The 25,647-nt window shown below is 40.4% G+C and overlaps 1 protein-coding gene across 4 annotated transcripts in view; it reads right to left on the bottom strand.

Moving 5' to 3' along the window:
• Ophn1 (oligophrenin 1) overlaps positions 1 to 25,647 on the bottom strand; it is a 328,259-nt gene that overhangs the window by 78,836 nt on the left and 223,776 nt on the right. For all 4 annotated transcript variants that reach the window (XM_048336869.1, XM_048336872.1, XM_048336871.1 and 1 more), the window contains exons 16-18: positions 8,406 to 8,490; positions 3,226 to 3,284; positions 2,082 to 2,187 (exon numbers count right to left, since the gene is read on the bottom strand). In XM_048336869.1, coding sequence (XP_048192826.1) covers positions 2,082 to 2,187; positions 3,226 to 3,284; positions 8,406 to 8,490 — 250 coding nt within the window. The remainder of the gene's footprint in view (positions 1 to 2,081; positions 2,188 to 3,225; positions 3,285 to 8,405; positions 8,491 to 25,647) is intronic.

Here is a 25,647-nt window from a genome sequence, read left to right as displayed (position 1 = left end):
GTAAGTGAAAAACTTTGTATCTCAATATTTCAGTGCATATATAGTTTACTGCTTTTTGATATTGGTCCTATATTTCCATTTTGTTTTTGTTTTTGTTTTTTTTGGCCAGTCCTGGGGCTTGGTCTCAGGGCCTGAGCACTGTCCCTGGCTTCTTCCCGCTCAAGGCTAGCACTCTGCCACTTGAGCCACAGCGCCGCTTCTGGCCGTTTTCTGTATAGGTGGTGCTGGGGAATCGAACCCAGGGCCTCATGTATACGAGGCAAGCACTCTTGCCACTAAGCCATATCCCCAGCTCCTATATTTCCATTTTGATCTCATGTCCACCACTGAATGTATAGCCTTTCCAATCATAAGTATTATAATTATCATGCATATATTTGGGTAAGCACTTTTTTTCTTATTTATTGTCAAAGTGATGTACAGAGAGGTTACAGTTTCATATGTTAGGCCTTGGGTACATTTCTTGTACTGTTTGTTACCTCCTCCCTCATTCCCCCTCCCCCTCCCCCTTTTTCTTTCCCCCCATGAGTTGTTCAGTTGGTTAACACCAAACAGTTTTGCAAGTGTTGCTTTTGTAGTTGTTTGACTTTTTATCCTTTGTCTCTCGATTTTGATATTCCCTTTCACTTTCCTAGTTCTAATACCAGTAGACAAATGGATTAGGAAAATGTGGTACATATACACAATGGAATTTTATTCCTCTATCAGAAAGAATGACATTGCCCCATTTGTAAGGAAATGGAAGGACTTGGAAAAAAATATACTAATTGAAGTGAGCCAGACCCAAAGAAACATGGACTCTATGGTTTCCCTCATAGGGAATAATTGGCACAGGTTTAGGCTAGTCACAGCAGAAGATCACGAGAGCCTAATAGCTATGCCCTTATGAACACATAAGATGATGCTAAGTGAAATGAACTCCATGTTATGGAAACAACTGTTATATCACTGTTGTAATTACTTTCAACATGCCATGTGAAACCGTAGCTTCTATTGTTGATGATCCTCTTGTATCCCCTTCCTGTGGTTGTACCTACACTATCACTGTATCTTATCTGAGTCATTACTGTACTTTTAATGTCAAGATAGGTTTATTTGCTAAATATATGTGTTGGGTATTAATAGACCTAGAGGGTCATTGACAGAGACCTGCCCACCAAATAAGGTAGCAGCACAATGAAAACTGGAAGCTATGTTTGTTAACCACTGTGCAGGTTCCTTTGCGACTTTTCTTGAGATAAATTCATCTTTATTCACAGCATCATGGAGCCTGTGTACCCCTTTCACCTGCCTATCTTAGAATCTATTGCCAGGCCTACTGACTGGAATGCTTCTGTCTGATATCTCTACCACACCAGGGCAAGAAATTGATCAGAATCTTAACAATTCCTTTTTTTCATTTTCTTTTTTTGTGTGTGTACCAGTATTAGGGCTTGAACTCTGGACCTGGGTGCTGTCCCTGTGCTTTTGTTGCTCACGGCTACTACTCCTCCACATTTCCACTTCTTGCTTTTTGTGGTTAATTGGAGATAAGAGTTTCAGAAACTTTTCCTGCCTGGACATGCTTTGAACCACAATCCTCAAACCTCAGCCTCCTGGGTAGCTAAGATATCAAATATGAGCCCTCAGTACCCAACTATAACTCCCCTTTCTTGAGAGCCTTCTGTATGTCACATGCTTTATTTGTGCTCATTCTAATCCAAATAACCCAATACTACCTCCTGGTAAGCATTACAATTCTCCATGTACATATGATCAAAAAGGCCCAAAGAACAGAGACCAGACACACTGGCCTTAGATGAGAAAACTAAGTAGTATATTTATTTAAATAACTTGTAGATTCTAAACCAGGTTTGTCTGAAGATACAGTATGTGGACTGGAATGTCTATTTCTAATTTAGTGTTACTCCTCAACTGAAGCAGGCCAGGTATACAAAGACTGAAAGGATGCATGTAAATACCTGAAGGCCAGCTACACAAAGTTATCTGAGACTCTGAGAACTTAGAGGCAATTTCTGTATAGTTCTACCACGTACAGTCCTCCAGAAGGAACTCTTTCTGAAAGCCCAGCAATAACTTACTTGACCAAGTGTCTTATGAGAAGTTCCAGCATCTCACGGTTCTTTTCTGGCAGCTTATATACTAGAGCGTGAATAGCTCCAAGCCGGTAATCCAGGTTGTCAGATTCTGTCAAAAAGAACAATGAGGGAGAGAGTTTGGCTTTCTGGGTAACTGAACTGAGCAAACGAATAGGCCTACACTACATAAACATGCACAAGTGTACAGAAAGACAAAAGTCCCATAGGGATAGTCACAAAGATGAAGAGAAATAAGCATACAGGTGCAAGGACACCAAGAAATAAATAAAGAGAAATATGGAACAAAGGGCAAAAAGAAATATAAAAACAAAGAAATAGTTCTAAAAGGATGAAGAAATAGAAGACAGAAGAAAAAGCAAGAGGACAGACTGCCTCAGAGGTGGACAGAATTGTGGCCAATTGTAAACTTTCAACACGAAACCCTGCCCCACCCATCCTCCCACAGAGCTGACTGACAGTATGGCTCTGGGTTTTGGTGATAACCATTGAGCCAGCCCAAAAGCACACATCGAAGTTATCTATCATGCCTCAACAACAAAGATGCAATAAGAGGTCAAGTCTACCACATGGACTGAAATGCAAGGAAAGAGTTGTGTCCAGGTAGGAGACCCAGCCCACAGTGGTAGTCTTCAGCCAAATCTCCTTGTGCCTCTTAACCTTGCAGGAAAGGTGATTCTATATGCCCTATTGCCCATGTGCCTTCTCGCTTTTCTCATCTAAAAAGTAGGCTGCCATTTTTCACAGAGTGTGATGGAAAATCATTTGAGAAGGCAAACTGCTAAAGAAAGCAGAATCAGCAGCTGTCATGTAACCACCCTGCTCACCTGAAATAATGTGAGCCAGTTCAGATGGAAGAAGCAATCCATCAACCAACCAACCAACCAAAAGATCCATCCATCCATCCATCCAGGTCTACACCCTCAAGTTACCCAATTTCACTTAACTCACTCAACTAACATCAATTTATGAAAAAAATCCAATTATTGACTTAGCAAGTAGGAATATACTCATTTTGTAATGGACAAAGTCTGCATTTATGTTTATCTTCAGTTTTCTAGGATTTTTGCTGTTAATCTTCCTGAGACACCAGGACAATATACAATGAACTAGAAATAGGAATACTTACTGGCAGCAGAGACCAGCTCTTTGTGAAGCTTATAAGTCATGACAGGTTCAGAAAGATTCCTGAAATTAATGAAGAATGGTAAGTTCCTTTGGAGAGTAAGTCACTGAACTCTGAATTCTCAGTTCTGTGGGCAATAAAGTACAAGTTATTGAGTACTATAACTTAATATGATTGTATATACATTTCTCTCTTCATCTGAGGCTTCATTGTGGGTTTAAGATGTTAGGGATTCAAGAAAAAGACCTGCAAAAATATAAGCTGAGATGTCTACCACACTATCCAATTAGCTTCCAAAGTAAAATAAAGTGCTAATCAGTTTTACCAAGTTCCAAAGTAGTCCCATTCTTCAAGCTATTCTGAACCCCTCACAATTTAATTGAACTGTAGAATTTCCAAGTACCAGTCTTCCCATGTCATCATTGCAATGGTTCTGTCTGGTGGAGCAATTACTCAAATCCATATTTAATATATAGAGAAACTGAGGTTCAAACAATTTTCTCCATTCATAAGCTGTGTGCCAGTGGCTCACACCTGTAATCCTAGCTTCTCAGGAGGCTGAGATCTGAGAACTGTGATTCAAAGCCAGCCCAGACAGGAAAATCCATAAAACTCTTATCTCCAATTAACCACTACAAAGCTAGAAGTGGAGCTGTGGCTCAAATGGTAGAATACTAGTCCTGAGCACAAAACCTCAAGGGCAGCACCCAGGCCCTGAGTTCAAGCCCCAGGAAGCACAAAAAAAATCACTGACTGAGAATCTTCATTGTAATGGGGAACCAGAGATGACTTAGACTTTGTCCAAACTTCCAAAAATCAAACAGGCTAGTAGAGGCTTCCATTCACAAACTTTCAATGCTGTGGAATATGTGCGTAAAATACGGCTTTGTGGTGAATTACTCAGAAAAAGGAATAAATATAAAAATAACAATAATAATAATAAAAGCAAACTTTGCACTATTCTGGCTGACTTTCATGTTTTAAACCTATTAAACTCCATGATATCCTAGTGTAGTAGTAACTATGATGATTTCTATTCTCTAGATGAGGAAACTAAATTTGAAGATTACACAGGTAAGCAGCAGAACCAGGTAGTTAGTCTGTCTTCAGACTCAGTGGTCATTTTTGTGTGTATGCCAGTGCCAAGGTTTGAGCTCAGAACTTTGTTTTCACTTGGCTTGCTTGCTCAAGGCTGGTGTTCTCCCACCTTATCTATGCCTCCAGCCCAGCTTTTTGCTGTTTTTTAAGTTTTTATTATTTGTACAAAGAGGGTACACAAGTACACTTATAACCCACAAGTCAGATTATAACTACACTGTCAATTTGGAGAGAGAGTCTTATAGACTTTTTGCCCAGGATAGCATCAAATCAGTATCCTCCAGATCTCAGCTTCCTAAGTAGCTAGGATTACAGGTGTGAGCCACCAGTGTCTGAGATCAATGCTCTCAATCACCACACTATAATGTTTGTAACTATCTATAGCAGTCTAGGTTACAGAACATAAAGACCATCACAGAAATATGGAAATACAGAGAGAAGGAAAAGGCAAATTGAGTACATCCAAAGCTATTAAGGAAAGAATTCCTCCATTGATTGGAGGTGATGTTGAAGGAGAGAGTAATCTGGTTGAGTGGAATACAAATTGCTTAAGAGGTAATTTGAGATGTTGAAGCACACAAGCATGTGAATTAGCCAAGGGAAATGTGTACTGACTAGTTGGATGCAGGATCCTTCTTGGTCTAAGAGGAAGTGGAAAGCAGTTTCAACATACAGAGAGTGGGGAGTCAGATTAAGATAGGCAGGAGTGGGCTGGGGATATGGCCTAGTGGCAAGAGTGCCTGCCTCATATACATGAGGCCCTGGGTTCAATTCCCCAGCACCACATATACAGAAAATGGCCAGAAGTGGCGCTGTGGCTCAAGTGGCAGAGTGCTAGCCTTGAGCAAAAAGAAGCCAGGGACAGTGCTCAGGCCCTGAGTCCAAGCCCCAGGACTGGCCAAAAAAAAAACAAAAAAACAAAGATAGGCAGGAAAGTGCAGTGTGGGGTTAAGAAGTTCAGACAGGCTGGATGCTGGTGGCTTACACCTATAATCCTAGCTACCTAGGAGGCTGAGATCTGAGGATCACAGTTCAAAGCCAGCCCAGGCAGGAAAGTCTGTGAGAATCTTAGCTCCAATTAATCACCAAAAATCTGGAAGTAGAGCTGCGGTTCAAGTGGTGGAGGACTAGCCATGAGCAAAAATGCTCAGAGGCAGTAAGTACCCAGGTCCTGAGTTCAAGCCCTAGGTGCCCTTCACCTCCCCACATAAAGAAGTACAGACAAGGCATACATGTTACATGCTACAGAAGCCTGGCTGGAAGGGGTAGAGTACCTCATTAGACAATCTTGTTTAAGCTCTTGGTTCTATCTTCTCTAGATTCAATGATTCCCAAATTTGTAACTCAGACTCAGAACTCATCACTGAGTTATAAATCTCTGTATTCAATTTCCTGCTTTTGACACTCTCATCTGATATTAACCAAACTCCCTCAAATCAGATTAGGTTCTTGTGTTACTCCAATTAGTAAGCACATGCCCATCATTTGATGGATGGCCCAGAAATAGGGAAGTCAATATTTACTCTCCTCTCTCCAATTCTCATGTTTACTTCACCAACTTTATTTCCTAAATCTATTGCATGTACTTATTTCCACCAACCTCTATTGCTACCCCTGGACCACAGACAGCAAGAGCCTGCTGATTTCCACCTCTACCTACTTAGTCTCCTAACATAATTCCCACACTATTTTTTCCAAACTATAAAACTTGTCATATAACCCCCATACTTACAATTTTTCAATACATTCTCATTACTCTGTGTGTATGGGTGTGTGCCTCTGTGTGTGTGTATGTGTGTGTGTGAGAGAGAGAAAGAGAGAGAGACAGACAGACAGAGACAGAGAGACAGAGAGAGAGAGAGAGAGAGCTAGCTAATCATTAGATTTTAACTCAGGGCCTAGGTGCTTTTCCTGAGCTTTCTGCTTAAGACTAGCACTCTATAATTTGAACCACAGCTCCACTTTTAGCTTTTCAGTGGTTAATTGGAGATAAGAATCTTTCACACATGTCTGAGAGACCAGGCTGGCTTTGAACCATGGTCCTCAAGTCTCAGCCACCTAAGTACCTAGGCTCATTACTTTTTAAGTAAATCTGAAGATTGGAGATATGGATCAAGTGATAGGAAAGCCTGCTTAGCAAGTGAAGATACTGAATTCAAATTCCAGTACTTCCTTCCTCACAAATAAATGTATAAAATAAATAAAGTAATCCTAGACTCTAATTCTTAAAATGCCCTGTAAGGCCTAGCATTCTGGTCCCTACAAACCTTCTCCTCCTCTACATATACTCAATACTTCACCTAAAGTGGTTCATGTACTTCCTTCTCTTTATTTTCTAACTGGGGATTGAACTCAGAGCCTATGCTTGTAAGGCAAGTTCTCTAACATTTGAGGTACAAATCCAGGTCTTTTGCTTTTAGATTGTTTTTTAGATAGGGTCTTATGATAACTTTGCCCAAGGATATCCCCAAACAGTGATCTTCCTGTATCACCTTCTTGAATAGCAGGGATTACAGGTATGCATCATCATGCTCACTCAGCCCCATAGTTTTTTGAATGGGCCTTCCTGCCTTCTGCCTCAAGATATAAATATATCATACATACATACATACATACATACATACATATACACACACACATATACACACATATATACAGAGAGACAGGGAGAGAGATCCCTTTATATTACCTCAGCTGATCCCAACTTATACTGAAACCCCAGTTTAGGTAAGTAAATGCCTTCATAGCATGCCATGTTCCCTTCAGAGCACCTACCATATTTTTAGGTATTTATATGAATATTTGCATTTTGTCACAAATTCTGTAAAATCAGAGGTCACATCTACTGACAACTCTGTCCTGAGTTACTAACATCTGGCATGGCATGGGGGAGACACTAAGAAAGTGTGAAATGATTTAGTAACTTAGAGGCACGCAGTACTGGTCAAGTACTTACACAGTGGGAGGAAAGAGCCAGTTAAATGAGAGTTGTGAAGGATCCAGGAGAGGGAAAGCATACGAGAAATACCTGAAAAGGAGCCAAGAGTTGATGTAGGAACCTAGAGGGCAGAGAAAGACCCACTCTGGAAACAATGCGGCCTGTGAGAAACTAAAAAGCATTGACTAATGAGTGCATATTAGAGGCCCATGGTTAAAGATCTTCCACGGAGACACAGTCTCACACTGCCAGGCTTGTTCTTCCTTCTTTCCAAAGGGCTTCACTGCTAATTATGATATATGCAAGGCACTATGTCAATATATTCAGTCTTATCAAATAAATACTCACCTTTGAAATCAAATCAGTGCAACAGTGGTAGAGGAACAGAATTGCTCCTACTATCCTCCTCAACCAGACTCTTCTAAACATCCTCATAGAAGACAGCTCTTTGTTCAGTCACCCAAGCCACCCAAAAAAGGCCAGAACCTCTGGAATAAGAGTCAGGGGAAGAAAATGCCCCAATCCTAGTAGCCTTGTAACTTAGAAACAGCATAAAAACACTATACTAACATCTAGACAGAGAGGGGCACTACAGATTTCTCTTCTGTAAAATGAATACGGAAACATCTGTGGGACATAGTATTAGTTTTTTGTTGTTATTTTCTTTGCCAGTCCTGGGGCTTGAACTCAGGGCCTGAGCACTATCCCTGGCTTTTTGTTCAAGGCTAGCACTCTACCACTGGAGCCACAGATGCACTTCCACCTTTTTTTCTATATATGTGGTGGTGAGGAATCAAACCCAGGGTTTCATGTATATGAGGTAAGCACTTTACCGCTAGGCCACATTCCCAGCCCTTGGTGTTATTTTTTAATGAGCTGGGTACCAGTGATCAAGGCTCAAAGCCAGCCTGGGTAGGAAAGACTGTGAGACACTTATCTCCAACCACCCAAACACACCAGGTATAGAGGTGTGGCTAAAATGGTAGAGCACTAGCCTTAAGTGAAAAAGCTAAGAGACAGACACCTCCTCACTTTTTGAAAATTTATCAATTTTCCAACTTTCCAAAAATGGAACAACATTAACTCTAATCTCCACTCAATTTTCATCAACCATGGAAAGCAAAGTCCTTGTTCAAAGAAGTCTTACCTGAGGTAGAATTTCAGGGAGCTGGTAATTGTCTTGGTGTCCCAATCACTACTGTGAAAATCAACATCTCCAGGACATTTGGGATCTAATGGTGAAAAGTCAACAAGAAGACATGTACACAATAGAATTTTATGCCTCTATCAGAAAGAATGACATTGCCGCATTCATAAGGAAATGGAAGGACTTGGAAAAAATTATACTAAGTGAACCAGACCCAAAGAAACATGTACTCTATGGTCTCCCTCATAGAAAATAATTAGCACATGTTTAGGCTAGTCTCAGCAGAGGATCACGAGAGCCCAATAGCTATACCCTTATGAGCACATAAGATGATGCTAAGTGTAATGAACTCCATGTTATGGAAACGAGTGTTATATCACTGTTGTAATTACTTTGAACATGCCATGTCAAACCATAGCTTCTATTGTTGATGATCCTCTTGTATCCCCTTCCTGTGGTTGTACCCACACTATCACTGTATCTTATCTGAGTACATTGGAAACTGTATATACTGGTATTAGAACTAGAAAAGTGAAAGTGAATATCAAAACTGAGAGACAAATGATAAAAAGACAAATGACTACAAAAGCAATACTTGAAAAATCATTTGGTGTAAACCAACTGAACAACTCATGGGGGGCAAGGGAAAGGGGGAGGGGGGAGGGGGAGGGGGAATGAGGGAGGAGGTAACAAACAGTACAAGAAATGTACCCAAGGCCTAACATGAAACTGTAACCTCTCTGTACATCATTTTCATAATAATTTTTTTAAGTCAACAAGAAGAAAAAAAGCTGATTTTTCTAAAAGATACATTTTTTTTCTTAAGAAAGGAAGTTATCTAGAGGTACCTTTCACTCTTTAATCATGTATGTTCCTTTTAAATATCCCTGTCTTATTGATATAGTATTATTGCAAGGTATTCAATGTAGATGAATTGTCCTAAGGGAATCCACCCCTTTAATGAGTGACTCACACTCTACTCATCTTTTGTCTTAAATTCTGTTTTCTGTCTTTATGTAGTTGTTCAAATCAACAAGTCAGTTTACAAAGACAGTGCATCTTAATCAACATTATCCATTTCTTTATTCTCTTCTATCTTTCCCAATGACCCCACCCCCTCATTTCATTTCATTTTCACATATGTACATTGAATATCATGACTGAATTTGACCCCCTTTCCTCACTTCATTTGTCTGCCCTTCTTCCCCTTTTCTACCACCTTAAAAAAGTAAGCATATCTAAGGTCATAGCCACCAAAATAGAAAGACAGCCAACGATATGGGAAAGGATATTTACCAGCACAGCAACAGACAAAGGCCTGATATTGGTCATCTACAGAGAACTCAAAAAACTAAGCCCCTCCAAGCCCAATAAACCTATTAGGAAATGGGCAAAAGAGCTAAAGAGAGACTTCACAAGAGAAGATATAAAAATGGCAAAGAAACACATGAGGAAATGGTCAACATCCCTGCTAGTAAAGGAAATGCAAATAAAAACAACCCTGAGATACCACCTCACCCCAGTTAGAATGGCCTATACTCTGAACTCAGGAAACAACAAATGCTGGAGGGGCTGTGGGGAAAGAGGAACCCTTCTCCATTGTTGGTGGGAGTGCAAATTAGTACAACCACTTTGGAGAACAGTATGGAGGTTTCTCAAAAAGCTCAATATAGACCTACCCTATGACCCAGCCATACCACTCCTAGGCATCTATCCTAAACAGCAAAATCTAAGATATCAAAAAGACATTTGTACTTCCATGTTTATCGCGGCACAATTCACAATAGCCAAAATATGGAAACAACCCAGATGCCCCTCCACAGACGAATGGATCCAAAAAATATGTTACCTATACACAATGCAATACTACATAGCGATTAGGAATGGTGAAATATTGTTATTGGCAGGGAAATGGTCAGAACTTGAACAAATAATGTTGAGTGAGACAAGCCTAGAACACAGAAAACAAAGGGGCATGATCTCCCTGATATATGACTGTTAACAAAGGGAGACGGAGAGACAGTAGAGACCAAGTCTGTGAACAATGTATATGTTCTTGATACATTGTATATTGCATATGTGTCTACCTGACCTAGACAAGGGATGGAAAAACAGGTCATAAGATATCACAAGAAATGTACACATTGCCCTACTATGTAACTGCACCCTCTTTGCACACACCTTGTAAAAAAAATTTATGTTCAATTAATAAAAAAAATATTTTTTTTAAAAAAGTAAGCATATCAAACAAAAAGATAGTTACTGAAATAAGCTTTCAAGAGACAAAAATTTTACAAGTCTTACATGTCTCAAAACTCCCATTGCAGGGTTGGGGATATAGCCTAGTGGCAAGAGTGCCTGCCTCGGATACACGAGGCCCTAGGTTCGATTCCCCAGCACCACATATATACAGAAAACGGCCAGAAGCGGCGCTGTGGCTCAAGTGGCAGAGTGCTAGCCTTGAGCGGGAAGAAGCCAGGGACAGTGCTCAGGCCCTGAGTCCAAGGCCCAGGACTGGCAAAAAAAAAAAAAAAAACTCCCATTGCAGGCAAAGGAGCTAAAGAGAGACTTCACAGGAGAAGAAATAAAAATGGCAAAGAAACATATGAGGAAATGTTCAACATCCCTGGCAGTAAAGGAAATGCAAATAAAAACAACCCTGAGATACCACCTCACTCCAGTTAGTATGGCCTATACTCTGAACTCAGGCAACAACAAATGCTGGAGGGTATGCGAGGAAAAAGGAACCCTTCTCCACTGTTGGTAGGGGTGTAAACCAGGACAACCACTTTGGAGAACAGTATGGAGGTTCCTCGAAAAGCTCAGCATAGACATACCCTATAACCCAGCCATACCACTCCTAGGCATCTATCCTGAACAACAGGTCTCAGGATACCAAAAAGACATCTGTACATCCATGTTTATTATCGCTGCACAATTCACAATAGCCAAAATATGGAAACAACCCAGATGCCCCACTACAGATGAATGAATCAAAAAAAATGTGGTACCTGTACACAATGGAATACTACATAGCAATTGGAAATGATAAAATATTGGTATTCGCAGGGAAATGGTCAGAACTTGAACAAATAATGTTGAGCGAGACAAGCCTAGAACACAGAGAACAAAGGCGTATTGTGTCCTTGATATATGACTGTTGGGGGCGGCGGGAAGACAGTAGAGACCAGGTCTGCAAAATAACAAACTTCTTTTCAAATAGTATTTCCACATGTTTGGGTCAGCAACTTTATATTATGTATCTAAAACCAAACAACTACTAAACAAACATAAAAAGGTCTAGGATAGACCTATCAGTGGATCATAATAGCTCAACATCTATGTACGCATGATTATATAAGATGAGGATAAGCAAAAAGAACTCCAAGAGAAGGACACAGGAGGATTCTATTGCTGTCTTTACATTTAATATTCTAGGTGAATTTCCTTTGCGTACCTGTTGGGGATTCATCTTGGCCTTAAGGAGGGAAGGGCGAGGAGAGTGCTCCCGAGACGCCAGCCTTCCCCCAGCCCTGGGGCAGTGTGGAAGTGAGCCACGCCTATCTCCTTCTGGGTCCGGAACCAGAAGGGGTAGCTTTGAGACCATCCCCCACCTTGCACCAGTGCTCCCCTTTTCGCGGGCTTTGCCCAGAGGGTGGTACTATGGGAAGTGACGTTAGCCCATGAGGGAGGTCCCTGGGAGTTGCTCTTGGATGGACAAGCTTGCCAGCCTATTGCCAGCTCATGCTCAATCCTCGTCATCACTACTATATTACTGTGAGTCCCTCCCGATTAAATTGGATTGCTTTCCGAAGTGTCTCCGAGATCCGTCTGCACCTGGCTTCCTTGGTGGGTAAGGAGGGAGGAAAAGGGGTTCTCCTTCGGCCACGTGCACCTTAGGCTAGCCCGTGTCCCTTCGCTCCACCTTGGCCGCCTGCTTGTCGGGTGCCCAGGGGAGAGGGTGAAAAGGGGAGCACTGATAAGGGAGTAAGCTTAGCATCCCCGCACCAGGGGAGGTAAATCTAGCCCGGCACGTACCCTATGTGGTTACTGTATATGATTTTGGTACACTAGATATTGTATACATGTCTATCTGAACTAGGGAAGGGAAAGAAAAATGAGGGTGTAACAAATATGACAAGAAATGTACTCACTACCTTATTATGTAACTGTACCCCTTTGTACATCACCTTGTCAATAAAATATAATTAAAAAATTCCATTGCATTCTGTTTCAGCTTGTAAAAAGCTTGGGATTTATCTCTTCCAGCTATGGGACAAGAAAAGTACTAATCAACTGAAAATCAACTCTTCATAGAGTCCTCAGAGAACTGGAGGCCCCAGGAAAACTCTAACTATTGCCAGGAAACACACAGAGACTACTTTGAAAAATCAGAAGCTTCAGTACAGAAAACTCCTCAGAACAGGAAAACCTCAGGCTGGACATGTATGAGTTTGAGAGTTTAAAATTACTCAGAGGCACGATCCGATGAAGCGCCATGTATATTCTTGAGTTTGACCTTGAAGAACAATACCATATTCCCACACTGAAAATCTGAGGAACATTCTCTCATGTTTCCATACTTCTGATACGGTTAGGAAAAGAGAAGCCATGTGTGTGTGTGTGTGTGTGTGTGTGTGTGTGTGTGTGTGTGTGTGTGTGTGCCTATGTGTGTGTTTATCTACGTGTGTATGTACTGATACTTAGTCCTTGAACTCAGTGCCTCTCATTCTCTCTTGGCTTTTCTGCTCAAGGTTGTTTTAGATGGTTAATTGGGGATAAGAGTCTCACAGACTTTTATGCCCAGGCTAGCTATGAACTGTAATTTTCAGATTGCAGTCTCCTGAGTAGCTACAATTACGGGATGAGCCACCTGCACTTGGACAAAGAAGCCATTTTTAAATATGCCCATAGGCTTCTGACTTTAACAGCACTCTCAAGAGAAACTATTTTTGTGTTGTTCTGTAGCTGGAATTCAGGGCCTGGGTGCTGTCACTAATTTTCTTTACTCAAGACTAGTGCTCTACCATTTGAGCCACAGCTCCATTTCTGGTCTCATGGACCTTCTTGCCTGGGCTGGCTTCAAAACATGATTCTCCAATCTCACCATTCTTAGTAGGTAGGATTACAGGCATGTGCCTGTCTAAGAGAAACAATTTTACCAGACCCTAACCTATCATTGTTTTAACAGAACTTCACTCATATGGATAAGAAGGAAACATTCAGCTACAGCCCCAGCCTGTTTCCTTATCTGTGGAAAACATTTGGTAAGGACACAGGCCAGGGTACAGCTCCTTGAAAGACAGAGGCATTCTCAGAAGACTTAGAGAACATTCTCATTCCCCTTACCTTACAACCACATCTGTAACGATCCTGTATAGTAAAAAGATCATTGTGATGATAAAACACAACAAAACAATATTTACACAGTCTCTATGGAAAAATCGAAATAAAATCAAAGGAGCAAGATGAAAGGCAGAGCAAAGTGTAAAATCACCTGCAGCCACAGAAAACAGTAAACAAGTATGTTTATCAGGCTAAGCCCTAGGCAGATAAACAAAAAACCCCACACTAAAGGCATGAGTACTTCAGTTACATGCCCTTTACCCATCACATCATGTCTGGCTGGCAACCATAAACTACAAAAGACATACTAAAAGGCAGAAAATGGCATTGCAAACCATAGATATGGAGGAGATGTTGGGATTATCAGCCAATGATTTAGTATATAATAAAATAGATAGAAGTATGTGTCATAAAAAAAGGAAATAAGTAAGATAAGAGATGAAAACTCCAAGAAAGAAGCAAAAGGAAATTCTTGAATCACTAGCACTCTAAAAGAAAGGAAGAATGCCTCTAAAGGCTCATCAACAAGCCTGAAGAAATAACAATGGACACTTCCCAAACTGAAACACAAAGGAAAGATTATGACAACAGAACAAACTAGGATAATCATGAAAGGTGTTATATATATATATATGTGGTGAGAATATCAGAGGGGATGAAAGTTAAAAGAAAAGAAATATTTGAAGCCACAAAAACTAAGGATTTCCCAAAACTAATTACAAATGCCAAACCACATTTGCAAGAACATCAGAGAAAACCAAGCAGGATATGCACCAAGAAATCCACACCACAACCTAATATAGTCAAAATCTTTTTCATGTAGGAAAAATGCTGAAAGAAACAAGAAGAAAACCCCCCACCTATAGAGAGAAGGATGAGAATTGCAATGGACTTCTCCACAGAAATTATGCAAGCAAGAATACAGTGAAATGAAATACTAAAAAATGTTCAGAGAAAAGAATACCAGCCAAATATGGGAATGCATACCCATGATCCTGAAAGTGAGAAAGAACACGGCAACAGAGGCAGAGGAATCACAAATTTGACAGCCTGCACTACATAGCAAAACCGTCTGCCAAAACCAAGCGACATGAATATAGCACAATGACAGTATGCTTGTCACTGTGCTTTAATCTCATAAACACTCAGTAGGTTGTTCCTCATATTCAAAGTGAGACGTCTAATCAGCATCTGCCTCAGACTCTATTGGTAAAGGAAAAAAAAAAACAAACAGGAAATAACCTGTCTCTCAGCTTTTCTTCAAGGAAAGGAGGCAATGGAATACACAACTAATACCACCTTTTCCAAATGAATATTAAAAGACATGCAACCTTCCCTAAGGGGCACTTAGAAACTGTTTTTGCTAAAAAGCATTGGCTCATCAACTGGGCTTGCAAATATCAAAAAGCAACTAAAAGCAGGAGAAAATTTTGGCATCTCTTGCCTCCAATTTTCTTGAGTCGTTTGTGCTCTGAGCCATTCTCCACCACAATCACCCTAGGTACCAATGGCATCTATCATTGAAAAGAGTTCAAACTAATCCTCAGGCAGCAATGGCTTTTTCATTCTGACAAGACCCACCTGACCAATCTTGGGATAATCAGCCAGATCACTGTCCCAATTCTTCCTCTATTTAGTTGGGAAGTTCATGCTAAATCCTGAGGAAGGATAGAGATGCTCACCCTCCCATGATGCACAGCATGCCAGGTTAATAAATCTCCTTTCTATAGAAACTAGGAGATGTTTTCTTTTCTTTTTGTCTTGTTTATTCATTTATTTGTCTGAAAGGGGGCAATGGGAGACAGAAATAAAGGGGCTAAAGATAACAAATGCAGCAGTAGTACATACTAGATACTACTTTGAAAATGAACTATACAAACTGTGAGTGCAGATAGAAGAGGAAAATTGGGAAAGATCGAGGGAAAGGATGACACTGTCCCAAAATAAATATACTCATTATCTGACTTATGAAATGGTAACCTCTCTGTACATCACCTTTAATAATAACAGTACAAATATAACAAAAACAATAAAACTAAACCTTCTTTATCTACCCTTACTCACTATTTATTTCCTACCTGGTATTTTGGGTGAATAGCTAGACCTGGGTGTTAAAAGCCTGAAAGTTGGGCTGGGAATATGGCCTAGTGGCAGGAGTGCTTGGCTCATATACATGAAGCCCTGGATTCGATTCCTCAGCACCACATATATAGAAAAGTCCAGGAATGGTGCTGTGGCTCAAGTGGTAGAGTGCTAGCCTTGAGCAAAAAGAAGCTAGGGACAGTGCTCAGGCACTGAGTCCAAGCCCCAAGACTGGCAAAATAATAATAATAATAATAATAATAATAATAATAATAATAATAATAAAAATAAAAGCCTGAAAGTTGAGCTGCTGGCCTAGGACTGAGGTTATAATTTCATGAGTGAAACAGAAAGAAGTAAAAAAAAAAGTCTAAACAGGACAATAAACAAGGAAAATAAATTAGTAATAAAAATACTCCAGGAGCCAGGTGCCGGTGGCTCACATCTGTAATCCTAGCCACTCAGGAGGCTAAGATCTGAGGATCATGGTACAAAGCCAGCTTGGGCAAGAAAGTTTGTGAGACTCTTATCTCCAATTAACCACCAGAAAAACAAAAGTGGTGCTATGGCTCAAGTGGTAGAGACCTAGTCTTGAGCAGAAGTGCTCAGGGAGAGTGCCCAGGCCCAGAGTTCAATCAAGCCCTACAACTGACAGAAAAAAAGGAAAAAAAGAAAAAGAAACATATCAAATCAAAGAAAAGCTTCAATGGACCAAGTGGGTTTACTGCTGAATTTTATCCAAACACTTTAAAGAACTGATACAAATTCTCCTTATTCGAAAAGGTAGAAGAGGAATAATTTTTTCTAAACATATTGTATAAGGCCAGAATTTAAATGATATCAAAACCAGACTAAGGAGGCAACAAAAATAAGAAAAATCCAATCCAATATCCCCCATAAACTTAGATGTAAAAGACCTCAAGCAAATACTGCTAAACTAAATCAGACCACACATTTAAGATTATGCACAATGACTCATCTTTAAGATACAATGATGACTCAACATGTGCAAATTAATAAATGGCACATATCAGATTAATAAAACAAAAGACAGAAAACATGGTCATCACAATACATGCAGAAAAAGAATTTTGCAGAACTCAACATATGTTAATGATTTTCAAAATAACTCAAAAAGGCATAAATTGAATTTATCTCAACATGATAAGCCCACAATCTAAAGTTATCTTCAGTGGTGAAAAGCTGAAAACTCTTTTCTAAAATCAGGAACAAGATGAGATGCCTGCTGTTATACCTGTGACTTACCACAGGGTCATACTGTCTACCAGACTGCTGTTTTTCATCATTGCTGGTGCTTCAAGTCAGGGCTTCCTACATTATTTGGTTTTTGCAGTCAAGGCTAGAACTCTGCCACTGGAGCCATGCCTCTACTTTTAGCTTTTTGCTGTTCAATTGGAGATAAGAGTTTCCTGGATTTTCCTGCAGGGGCTAGCTGCAAAACACAATCCTCAGATCTCAGCCTCATGATTAGCTAGGATTACAGATGTGAGTCACTGGTGCCTGGCTGAAACAATGACTTTGAAATCTCTAATGTTGGAACATCTGAGATGCTTTCAAAAAGGACAGTAGCAAGCCAGGCACAAATGGTTCATGCCCCGTAAATCTAGCTACTCAGAAGGCTGAGATATGAGGATTATAGTTGAAAGCCAGCCCAAGCAGGAAAGTCCTGGAAACTCTCATGTCCAATTAACTACCAAAAATCCAGAGATCAGTAGAAAGGGAGGAGGAAAGATGGTGCCGTCACAGTAGGGAGGCACCCCGACTCGCTCCAAATGAATAGCAAGCTGGGAACTCCAACACCCAACACCCCCATCAAGAACCCAGCAAAACCAGCAGCCAGAAGCAATGGAAATACGCAGGAAAACACAAAGGAGTAAAAAAGAAGAGCCGAAAACCTACATAGAGCCAGAGAACCTCCGGGGCACCCTCCCCCCACCAGCCAACCCTGGCCCAAACAGGGCCAGGCTGGGAAAGGGGAACCCAGCGATAGGAAGACAGGCTGACGGGAGCGCAGAATCCAGACAGCGGGACCCCACGGACACTAGGGAGGGTACGGACCAAGACATATGATGGCAGCGACAAGAAGTTTGGTTCCACACCGGGATCGGACAGACTGCGGCTGGGGAACCTAACGCGGCAGAAAGGGGGAGCCGGGAACGCCACCACGACACTTCACCACCCCCTGAAGGACCAATGGCTGCCCGGGACACACACACAATCCAGGATCAGTGAGTCCCCCATTGCCTCCCCTCCTCCAACGGGAGACCAGCTATCAGAGACCCAAGACCTACAAAGAAGCTAGATCTCCCTCCCTCCCCCTCCCCACCCCAAGGGAACAAAGAACCCCCAAATCAGGCGGGAAGCATCCATCAGGCTCTGGGAAGTCAGTTTAGCAGGGGAAGGGCGGAGCAGCCCCAAGGCCGCACAGGATTCTGATCTGGCCGAATTGGCCCTGCCCCCTTCCCAAAAGGGGCCGGGGGACAGCTGGCAGTGCAAGCCCCACCCGAGGCGCCTGGACCCCGCGGACTCTTACAACTAAAATCACGGGCGCTGGTGGGCAATACCAGCAGAGCAGGGACACCTGGGCCTGATCACGCCCCCCCCCCCCTCGCAGCAGAGGCGAGGTTTGAGTGCGCAAACCCGCACCCAGACAGTTGATCCCACTGGGCCCCACACATACCGCCCTCCACAACGGACTCCCAGTAGGGCGCAAACACAACCCAACAACCCGGGGCTCACTCTGGGAGGCATACCCCGCTAAAGTGAACGGGGGCCACAGCGCGAGCCCCTGTTGTAGCGGGCACACAGCGCACAGATGGGCGGGGACCCCGCGACAGCGCCCACTCTGGTAGGCATACCCCACACAGGTGGGCGGGGCCACATCTGCAGCACCTGCTCTGGTAGATGCGCCTACACAGGAGGGAGGGCAGAGCTATAAACCAAACCTGAGAAGCCATCCACAGATATCCAGATGCACAAATCACAAAGAAACATAACACAGTTCATCAAAGAGCAAGCCAACTCACCAGCTCCAAAAAGCAGCCCGACTGAAGAGGAGATGGAGAATAAAAAAGCAAATGAGGCCATGTTAACAGAAATGATGGAAAGTGTCAGGAATGAAATCAGAAAACAATTCCAGGAGTTTAGAGCGGAAATCTTGAAGGACACACAGGAAGCCAAAAAAGAAATGGAAGCAAAACTGGATACAATGCAAGCCTTCTTTAAAGAAGACCTTAACAACCTGAGAATTGAAATGCATGAAAAAAATAGATTTAAAATACACCTCTTTAAAGGAAGAAATTTCCACGATCAGAGCTGATCTGACAACCATAAATAGCTATTTGACTTCCATGAACTCCGCAACTGAATTCACAACACAAAGAATTGACCATATGGAACCCAGAATCTCTCACCTGGACGATGAAGCAGCAGACAACAACCAGAAAATTACCACACTCCAAGAAACGGTGAAGCTCCAGGGCAGACTAATCCAGGAAATAATGGACAAAGACAAGAGATATAATCGGCGCATAATTGGAATAGAAGAAGGAGCCGAATACCAGAGCAGAGGGCTTAAACATGTTCTCAATAAAGTTATTGCAGAAAACTTCCCCAATCTCACAAGGGACCCCATCCAGGTAACCGAAGCCTATAGGACACCTGGCAGGCCAGACCCCAGAAAAGCCACCCCAAGGCACATAATATTCAAGACTTCAGATCTCAAGATTAAAGAGCAAATTCTGAATTCAGGCAAAGAGAAGAAAGCAATTTTCTACAATGGGAAGAGGATTCGAGTAACTGCAGACCTATCCACACAAACTTACCAAGCAGGAAGTGAGTGGAAGAACACCATCGAAGTACTTCAGGCTAACAATATGCAACCTCGGATCAAACATCTAGTGAAATTGGAGTTCACATTCCAAGGGAAAACCAGATCTTTCCACACCAAAGAGGAGCTAAAGGAGTATGCGAATAAAAAACCAGCCCTACAGCGAATTCTAAGAGGGGAGCTCCACCCAACAGAGATCGTACAAGACACACAGACAGAAAAAGAAAGAAACTACAATAGCCAAACCCAACAGAAAGAACAGCTCAATAAAGACAAGAAAGAAAAAAAAAGAGGAAAAAACAGCCCAACAAGAAAATGGAAGGACAAAAAACACTCTTATCCTTGATCTCTTTAAATATAAATGGTTTAAACACTCCGATAAAGAGGAGCAGACTGGCAGGATGGATCCATAAACAAAAAGTTGACATCTGCTGCATACAAGAGACCCACCTTACAGCAAGAGACAAAAACGGGCTCTGAATGAAAGGATGGAGCAACATCTACCAAGCAAATGCACCTACATAAATGGCAGGTGTAGCCAATCCTGATTTCAGACAAGCTGGACTTTTCATTAAAATCAACTCAAAAAGACAAAGAAGGAAACTACATATTAATACAAGGAAAAATCCAGAATCAAGACATCACAAGGACAAATGTACACTCACCAAACAAAAGAGGCCCTACATGGAGGTTTCTCAAAAAGCTCAATATAGACCTACCCTATGACCCAGCCATACCACTCCTAGGCATCTATCCGTAACAGCAAACCAAAAGATATCAAAAAGACATTTGTACTTCCATGTTTATCGCGGCACAATTCACAATAGCCAAAATATGGAAACAACCCAGATGCCCCTCCACAGACGAATGGATCCAAAAAATATGTTACCTATACACAATGCAATACTACATAGCGATTAGGAATGGTGAAATATTGTTATTGGCAGGGAAATGGTCAGAACTTGAACAAATAATGTTGAGCGAGACAAGCCTAGAACACAGAAAACAAAGGGGCATGATCTCCCTGATATATGACTGTTAACAAAGGAAGATGGAGAGACAGTAGAGACCAGGTCTGTGAAACCAAAAACTGCTTGTCAAATAGTATTCCCCACAGGATTGGGGCAGCGACCCTACAGTATGCAACTAAAACCAAAAAATTACTCAACATATAAAGGTCAAAAATTGACCTTTCAGGGGAATACAATAGCTCAAAAGCTATGTATATACATTCATATAAGACTACTGTCGACATATTGTCTAATATCGACATTACATTTAAAGCCCTAGGCAAACTTTCTTGGATGTATCCATGTGGCTACTGTATATACCCTTGATACATTGTATATTGTATATATGTCTACCTGACCTAGAGAAGGGATAGAAAAACAGGGCGTAAGATATCACAAGAAATGTACACACTTCCCTACAATGTAACTGTACCCTTTTTGCACAACACCTTGTCAAAAAATTTGTGTTCAATTAATAAATAAATTAAATTAAAAAAAAGAAAGTAGAAAGGATGTGCACTGCCATGTTAAAATAAGACTCTCAAAATAAAACCCTCCTTCCTCTAAAAAACAAAAAAAAATCAGAAGTGGCGCTGTAGCTCACAGTGGTAGAACACTCCCCTTCAGCAAAGAGCTCAGGGACAGTGCTCAGGCCCCCAATTTCAAGCTCCATGATCAAAACAAACAAACAAACAAACAAAAAACCTGACAGTACTCAGGCTACCCATAACAATTATAATAGAATCTCTGCAGATAACTCCCTAGGTAATTTAATGAGCAGCACGGGTACTGATACCTGAGGTTACCTGATGTGGTGTAAAAGAACAAAAAAAAATGTAAAATTGTTGAAAAGAGAAAAGGTAGTGATTATTTACCTTTGCTATAACTATCTACATGAAAATATGTATGAGAAACAAGTGAAAAATTGTTTAAAGCACCAACAAGCCTTGTTAAAATCCCCTGGTCAGAGGATGATGATGCAAAATTGCCAACTTGATTCCAATTATAGACTTACTACAATTCCAATCATAATGCCAATGAACTTGTTTTCTGGAACATGATAAAGTTAATTCTGAAGTTAACATGGAACAATGAGTCAGCATTGTAAATAAAATAGTTTTTTCAAGAATTTTATGGCAAATTTGTGCTACTTGATAGGAAAATTATTGAAGATACTAATTAGCAAATTCATACTTGTATAAGAATAATCAGCTTAACTCTGGAGAACAGTATGGAGGTTCCTCAAAAAGCTCAGCATAGACATACCCTATGACCCAGCCATACCACTCTTAGGCATCTATCCTGAACAACAGGTCTCAGGATATCATAAAGACACCTGCAAATCCATGTTTATTGCTGCACAATTCGCAAATAGCCAAGATATGGAAACAACCCAGATGCCCCACTACAGATGAATGGATCCAAAAATGTGGTACCTGTACACAATGGAATACTACACAGCTATTAGAAATTATAAAATAATGGTATTCGCAGGGAAATGGTCAGAACTTGAACAAATACAAAGACAAACCTAGAACACAGAGAACAAAGGCACATGGTCTCCCTGATATGTGGATGGGGGGGCGGGGGAGCAGAGATCGTGTCTGCAAAATAACAAACATCTTTTCAAATGCTAAATGTTTTGGTCAGTGACTTTACATCATGTCTCTAAAACCAAGCAATTACTAATGAAACATAAAAATGTCTAGGATAGTCCTAGCAGAGGATCACAATAGCTCAACAGCTATGTACATATGATTATATAAGATGAGACTAAGTAAAATGAACTCCAACAGATGGAAACAGGAGGATTTTATTGTTGTCATTATTTTTAATGTACTATGTGAATTTCCTATGGCATATCCCCTGTGGTTACTGTATATTATTTTGGTACACTGGGTATTGTAGGTATGTTTATCTGATCTAGGGAAGGGAAAGACAAATGAGGAAGGGTGTAACAAGCATGACAAGAAATGTACTCACTCACTTATAATATAACTCCAACCCCTCTGTACATCACCTTGACAATAAAATTAAATTAAAAAAGAAGAATAATCAGGCTAGTGAAAAAAATGGAATGCTTAGAGAAAAGAGAAGTATGTATATAAGAATCTATAAAATACACAAAAATTACTGAGGAAAAAAATTGTTGAGCTGGGCATGGAGGCATATGCCTATAATCCGGGCATGGAGACATATGCCTATAATCCTAGCATGGACAATGCTAAAGCAGGATGATTTTAAGTTTCAGGCCAACCTGACCTACAGAATAAGACTGTATTCCCCCAATAAATACAATAAAAATAAATAAGCCAAGAGCCAGAGGCACATGCCTATAATCCTAGCTACTCAAGAGGTTGAAACTGAGTATCATTGTACAAAGCCAGCCTGGTCTCTCAGAGAGATCTGAGAGACTCCAATTAACATCTAAAAAGTGAGAAACAAAGCTGTGGTTCAAGTAGTAGGTAGAGTGCTAGCTTTGAACAAAAAAGACCAGGTACAGCAACCAGGCTGTTGAATATATATATTCACTAAAAATGCAATGGAATTCTTAAAATGAAAAAAATAACCAATATAGCAAAACCACAAGTATATTTGTATAGGCTGCATAGTTGGGGTATCATTTCCTAAGTGTATCAGAAAATAAGGCATTGAGTACCAACCTGGGAGCATGGATATATTGCAAAAGAGAGGGGGGGTTCTAAAAAATGGTACAGGGGATGAACACTTGAAAGCTACACCAGCACCATAAGGTAGGGTATGCACTCATACTTTCTTAGAAATCAGTCTATAGTAAGGTACCAAAGTACACCAAGGTCAGGAACCTAACAAAATATGTATCCTTGGATCCAAAAACAAGAGATTCATTCACTGAGGTACACAACGAGGTATGAGAGTCTGCACTGAAAATGAATAACATCTCAAAGTGTAATGCTGGTTTGGAGAACACTAGGATGGTTGTTAAGCCATCAGCATATGAAGTAATTGATGATATAATCAAGAGTAAAATAATTATTAAAAATCCATTTTGGTGAAAGTTCTAGCTACTATTCCCAATGAGGTACAATGGCATTCCCAATATATTTGGAGACCAAAACAAACAAACAAAAAACTATAGAGCATTACTGTAGTTCAACTAAAATATAAGATTTGTGTCAGAATGATCTGATTAGTTCAGAGGCTTTTAGATGATATGAAAGGCGGTGTGAAAATTTGACTTGTATAAACAAGATGACTAGCTCTGATTGCCTGTGTTGTATAAAACTGATCACATTAAAGAATGAAAGGCAAGTAATTATCAGAATGTAGGAGAACATCTGAGCTCTAACAAAGCCATGAAGCATATGATGACTAATGTGAAGACTTCCCACTTTGAACCAGGTAAGTTCTTTCCATCTGTGTATTAGGCTCTTTCTCATACCAGTTCTTCAATTATAAAATCCTGGATGTCAGACTGTAAGGTAACTGAAAGTCTCTTATAATTTGTTATTTCTGAATATGAGCCATTTTTATCTCCCAAGTAAATAAACTTTATCCATGAACAATAAAAGTTATCATCTCTGGCTATGAATTTTCAAATACCTAATAACTGCAATAGGCAGAGATTCTGGCTGTAAAACCCACAAAGAGCCACATTGGTATCTATCATATACATCACACCAGGTTTATGACATTAGGAGAAAGGAATGGTACCTGAAGAAAGAACCAAAGCTATCCTGATTAGCAATTTAAAATAAATCCAGCTGAGGCCTGATGATTTTCTCAGAATTCAAATTACATTAAGGCTATTAATGATAACGATAACCTTAAGATATTGTAATTCTACTTTGTCAAATCAACACATAGTACAGCCTAGAATTGATATACAATACAGTGTCACAAAAGGGAAACAACTGAAATGTTCCAAGAGAGAAATAATTCAACAAATGATGTTTGGGTTTCCCATCATAATACATGGCCATTAAAACACTTGCAAAGAAAATGGGAAACAGCGGGCTGGGGATATGGCCTAGTGGCAAGAGTGCCTGCCTCATATACATGAGGCCCTGGGTTCAATTCCCCAGCACCACATATACAGAAAATGGCCAGAAGTGGCACTGTGGCTCAAGTGGTAGAGTGCTAGCTAGCCTTGAGCAAAAAGAAGCCAGGGACAGTGCTCAGGCCCTGAGTCCAAGCCCCAGGCGTGGCCAAAAAAAAAAAAAAAAAAAAAAGAAAATGGGAAACATTACATTAGGGCATGTCTCCAAAATATTGTAGATCAATGTAACCTATGAAAAATGATGCAATTATTCAAAATAAAATATTAGTAGCCAGAATAACCTAAGACCATGGTAAGAAAACATAGCATGGTCCAGTTAAATTGATTCTAGAAATTCAAGAATGCAGTGGTATCTCTCAGGGAACCTACTTATACACCAGTTTCACAGATTTAGAGAAAAATCATGATTATCCCTACAGATGTTGAAAAAGCCTTCAACAAAGAAAAAGCCTTCAACAAAATTCAACATGTTACACACATACACACACATGCATACACATGCATACAGATAAATACGTACAGAAAAGTGTTTAAGAATTGTGCAAATAATATGCCAAAATAACAAGATAACCTGGAGAATGAATCAGAAAATTCATACAAACTCATTTAGTAAGAGAGCAAAACAAAATTAACATACATATATAAAATAATTATTATTTGTAGACATAAACAGCAACTAAATTACAGAACATTCCTTTACAATAGAAGCAAAGAAGAAATATGTTCACATAAAATAGACAAAACCCATACACAAAGAAAATTCAAAAGACTTTATTTTTAAATACACAAATACATTTCAAAAAATGCAGAAAAGTAAACACGCAACAACAATGAAGAAAGTAAATAAATAATATAAAATATGAATGAGGAATCAATATAGAGAGATTCTGGAAGAGGAACAAATACAAACCTTGG

This window comes from Perognathus longimembris, chromosome 28 (assembly GCF_023159225.1).
Source record: "Perognathus longimembris pacificus isolate PPM17 chromosome 28, ASM2315922v1, whole genome shotgun sequence".
In the NCBI taxonomy this organism is placed as follows: domain Eukaryota; kingdom Metazoa; phylum Chordata; class Mammalia; order Rodentia; family Heteromyidae; genus Perognathus; species Perognathus longimembris.
This window is presented reverse-complemented; position numbering and strand designations above follow the sequence as displayed.